At 57.9% G+C, this 4,386-nt stretch overlaps 3 protein-coding genes across 3 annotated transcripts in view; 2 read left to right on the forward strand and 1 right to left on the reverse strand.

Annotated features, from left to right (window-relative positions):
- Positions 1-582, reverse strand: part of ETH_00018500 (uncharacterized protein) — a gene marked incomplete at both ends in the record, with an annotated part of 2,911 nt that extends 2,329 nt beyond the window's left edge. The window contains one exon of the mRNA XM_013377738.1: positions 74-582. Coding sequence (XP_013233192.1) covers positions 74-582 — 509 coding nt within the window. The remainder of the gene's footprint in view (positions 1-73) is intronic.
- A 918-nt stretch (positions 583-1,500) lies between these two features.
- Positions 1,501-2,043, forward strand: ETH_00018505 (uncharacterized protein; the record flags this gene model as incomplete). The annotated part of the gene is made up of 1 exon (XM_013377739.1): positions 1,501-2,043. One exon carries the CDS (start codon positions 1,501-1,503, stop codon positions 2,041-2,043), a length of 543 nt encoding a protein of 180 aa, XP_013233193.1.
- Positions 2,044-3,681: 1,638 nt separating this feature from the next.
- Positions 3,682-4,386, forward strand: part of ETH_00018510 (translation elongation factor Tu) — a gene marked incomplete at both ends in the record, with an annotated part of 4,480 nt that continues 3,775 nt past the window's right edge. The window contains 2 exons of the mRNA XM_013377740.1: positions 3,682-4,000; positions 4,122-4,246. Coding sequence (XP_013233194.1) covers positions 3,682-4,000; positions 4,122-4,246 — 444 coding nt within the window. The remainder of the gene's footprint in view (positions 4,001-4,121; positions 4,247-4,386) is intronic.

The following is a 4,386-nucleotide window of genomic DNA, read 5'->3' on the forward strand; positions in this document are numbered from 1 at the left end:
TGCAGCAGCTGCTGGCCGCAGCTGCTGCTTGCGGCCGCGGCCGCCGCTGCGCGAGCCGCCCTCGCCTCCGCACAGCCGCAGGGCGGGGGCCCGCTCGCCCGCGTCCGCGTCTTCGGAGCCGCTCTCCGAGTTCGCCCGCGAGGCCCCGCGCGCCCCCGGCAGCCGCAGGCCTACTGCCACTCGGATTTGCCAGCAGCGCTGCAGGCTGAACTTGGGGTCGCACAGAAGCGCCGTCCGCAGGCTTTCGAGCTGCGGCACCTCCACGCGGAAGTGCTGAGCCGACTCGGGGGAGAACTCCGCGGAAAACTGACACGCGCTCCGCAGCGGCCTCCCGCAGCTCCGGCTGTACTGCCCCGCAGCGCTCCCGACTGCTTCTACGCCAGTGGCTTCCCACGCCGACGCGCCCGGACCGCTTGTAAGGGCCAGCTCCAACTCCTCCCACGCGTGCGTCGGGCAAAGCACGTTCACGCGCTTTCCAGAAGGCGAGCCGATCAAGGGGAAAAGCCGGTGCGCAATTATTGCTTCCAAGGACGCCGTTACCCACTCGGTCATCAAGTATTCAAGTTGCCTCGGGGATATCATCTCGCGGCTTCCTAACCCACGCGTACGGGCTTCAGTCAGCCTTCAGACACTTCTTATTCAGATTTTTCATTCCTGGCCATCAGAAATTCCCTTCGTACGAGTGCAGAAGACCCACGGAAACTCGCGAAATGCTTGCTGGACTGCATGCAGTCCTCCCCAGAGAGGCTTGGTGGCGCCTTCTTGTACGCCCCTACGAGATACTTGTGCGCTTCTCCACTATATCAGTCACGTCTGCTCAGTAATCAAAGTTCTTGCAAAAATAATGTATTTGAAGGGGTTTCAGGCAATCTCTTATCTACTTTCCCCGCAGATCACCCCTCATCAGAGGCGCCAAACAACTAGACCATTGGACCACTGAGCAACAACGGCCAGAACGCTAGTGGGAAACTCTGCACCAGAGAAATACTGAAATAATGCAGCTTTAGATATAGGTGCATAAGTAGCGAAGTAAGTGGATTATTCTAGGAGTGGCTGAGACTGTACAACAGACAAGTCTAGTGACGCGTCCGCGCGGGGACCGCCGGTAGGGAAACTTGAGCGAATAGGTGTGGTGGAAATGTTTTCGAACTAGAAAGCTGCCTAAACTGAGGCGTTTCACTGTTAGATGCAGTTTTCTGAACAGTTTTCCGGGACATGATGGCAGAGCCGCGGACGCGTGGTGTAGGCGGACGTGCGGAGCGCGAGTGGCGGGGTGTCAAGACACCGCAGAGCGCAGAGGCTCATCCGGCGATCACTATTTGCTGAACAGATAAATCTACAGCAAAGGGAGTACGTGAGTGTCCACTGAAGACATCGTTATAGGTAGGCGACTTTGGCCCAGGCCATGAGCATTCGCAATGCTCACATTTGCAAGTTCAGTTCAAGTTCGCGAGCCGCCGCCACTGCGTTGCACACTGCCTCCACGCAAGCCACGCGAAGATGCTGGACGCTTCAAGAAGCACCCTCGACAAGTTCACGTCGCAGAACCCGCAGCAGATCATGGAGGGGCTGTCGGACCTGGCGAGCAAGTCGCGGGACGAGTTGTCGGCGCGGTTCGTGGCGCTGCAAGCCACGGTGGAGTCGTACTCCAAAGTGGACATCACGAACCACGTAGTGTCGCACGTGGTCGACAGCGTGCGGCCCAAGAACCTGGCGGAGTCGCTGAGCGAAGGCAGCTCGAGCATCCAGGAGACAGTCGCGGGCTACACCAAGTCCGTGAAGGACATGCTGCCGATGGACCGCATCTACGAGCTGCTCGCCTCCACCTTCGACGTCTCCGCCAAGCTGGACCAGCTCAAGGCCATTCGCATTCAAGACATTTCCCCCGGCAAGACCATCCAGGACCTCACCGAGTTCAGCGACCTCTCCGGCGCCTACGAAACGCTGCGCCAGCGCGTCCGCTCCGTCCTCGAGCCCGTCGTCCACGCCGTTGCCTCCATGGAGCTCAACCAGAAGTTCACTGACTTCACCCAGCGCTTCTGAGCCGGCGCACCCTCCCCGCCGCGCGCGCTGCTGTGTGCTCCAGCCTCCGCCGCAGCGCACTCGCCCCAGGCGCCGCCCTTTCGCGCCAACCCGCGAAAATAACTCCACCCACAACCGCCGCCGTAAGGCTCTAGCCTTCGGCATGTTGACCCGTCGCCTTGGCCTCGGGAAAACCCTGGTCAAAGCAACCCTTCTTCTTTTCACGAGCCACTTGCATTTGTGTTCGTTGCTCTTTGCCTGCACTGCGCACCGCACTCCTGTCTACCCAATGTCGACTTGCCTTTCAGTAAACGCTCCGTAGCGTGCCAAGTGGCCGTAACCAAATCCATTAAACATCTTCCAAACATGGATAGTTCATCGTGAGAGGTGAGCCAACTTGAAGGCCCCAGGATCTGTTTCTTCACCGGGCGCTAATTCTTATAGTTTATCATTCTGTTTTCCTCCCGCTGCACGAGAAACGTTTACCGAATCTCTCTGATAGGCCGTCGTGTGAAAATATGTTCAGTAAATTCAATATCTCCCTAGCGTTCGCAGTGCACATACAACGGATCAACGCTTATTTGGAAGTGAATCCAGTTCTAACTGCATCCACCGAACACCGTTACTGCACGCCCTGAAAGTTGCGCAGCTTATATGTAATTTGATTGAACACTAGGTCGCGGGGTTGGTTGCAGGGTTTATGTGATTCAAAGTGCGTGACTGTAGAACGTGTGGGTTCCTTCCTTGCTTTTAGAGTGAGGCATGGGAAGAATGGCTTATCGTGTAGTGTGCAGAGGAATCCAAAACACGGAGTGTAGATTCCAAGGGCAACTTTGTGGCTTCCCTCCAAGTACGCCATTTATGAATTATGTATTCTGTATCCCACTCATTCCATGAACTATAAACCTCGGTTTCTTCATAAGCAAGCCTGCCGTTTGTTCTGCTGGCTAATTGATGATTCGTGGCGGCTTTCTTCCAATGACCTCCGAAATTACCGATGCTGAAGCAGGTCAGTTAGGGGAAACGTCCGCAGAAAAATATCATCTGACGCTCTGGCATTACTGTGGGAGGAAGAACTGGCACCTTGCAAACTATAAATACACATACATGTATCCATATATACATTGTATCCAGTGTTCCAGTGCGCGCTTTCTAGAAGAAGAGTTCTCATGCTGAACTGACACCGTTTCTAAACCTTTCCAGTGTCCGTTGCGTTAGTTAGTGAGCTCTGAACTTGAAACTGCAACGCAGAGTTACTTTAACGCGCACATGTGTCTGTTGCGCTCTGCAATGCTCTGCGGGAGACAAGCGGAGGATTTGGCAATCGTGTAGCCCGTTACTGTTTCTAGTGTGTGGTAATGTAGAATGTCTCGACGGAATATGCTGTTGCAGCATTCGCAGCAGCGGCGGCTTTGCGTGTCGTTTTAGCACGGATCCGCCTGTGAGTGCGTTTAGGGATGTGTTCAACCGGAGGCAGAATTGGGGGAACACGTGAGGGGGAAATAGTGCGGCTGTTCATGTTTGGTGGTAGCTCTCTTAGGCTGCAGCAGAAGGAGCAGCAGCAGCCTCTATTTTGTCGGGACGCGGCTGGAATAAGAGGCGGCAACGTGAAGATGAGGTGGAACAGCAGCAGCAGGAAACGCAGCAGCGCGCCAGAGGATGGCCCCGAGATCCAGCGCTGCTGAGCTGCTTGGGCTGCTCTTCTTCGTTAAAATGTCTTTCCTATTTGCCGGTTTCCCAGTTGGCAAATTTGCAGCCAAAGAGAAGGCGCGGGAGCAGCTTTCGGCTTCGCAGCAAGAGGCCATCGGGCGGGCGTGCACTTCGCGGCGGCTGCTGTGTCGGGCTGCGCGCCCCGGTGCTGCAGCGGGAAATGGGAAGACAAAGGGCCCCAATTTGGAAAAGGCGTTCCTTTTGAGTGCAGTTCACTTTTCACCTCGAACGGACGTGGAGCCGCACGAGGAGCGCGAAGCTGGCCCCGGTGCGGGGGAACCGCGGGCGAGCGCCGCCGCACTCGGTCGTCAGGAATGCAGTTCCGCAGGGAAAAGAGGGGCGGAAAGGGGTGAGTGCGGGCGTGTGCGTCTGTTGCGGGTGCAGCGCAGGGCCGAAGCCGCGGCTGCGGAGCGCGGCGGCTGGGCAGCGGCGCAGGGCGGGTAGTGGCGCGCAGCAGCCGAGGCGCATGCGCGCATGCACGCGCATGCACGCGGACGCGCGCGGACGCGGGCAGGTCCGGGAGGCGAGGCCGCGGCGAAAGCGTTTTGCTGCAGGTTCGTTTCGCGCGCCGCCGAGAATGTCCGCCGCGCTTGCGTCGCGCGTCCTCCGCAGCGCCTTCCGGCGCCGCCCGGCGGCGCCCCCCCCCCCGCCCGG

The sequence above is a fragment of the Eimeria tenella genome, genomic scaffold, assembly GCF_000499545.2.
Source record: "Eimeria tenella Houghton genomic scaffold, Eth_scaff61, whole genome shotgun sequence".
Lineage (NCBI taxonomy): Eukaryota > Apicomplexa > Conoidasida > Eucoccidiorida > Eimeriidae > Eimeria > Eimeria tenella.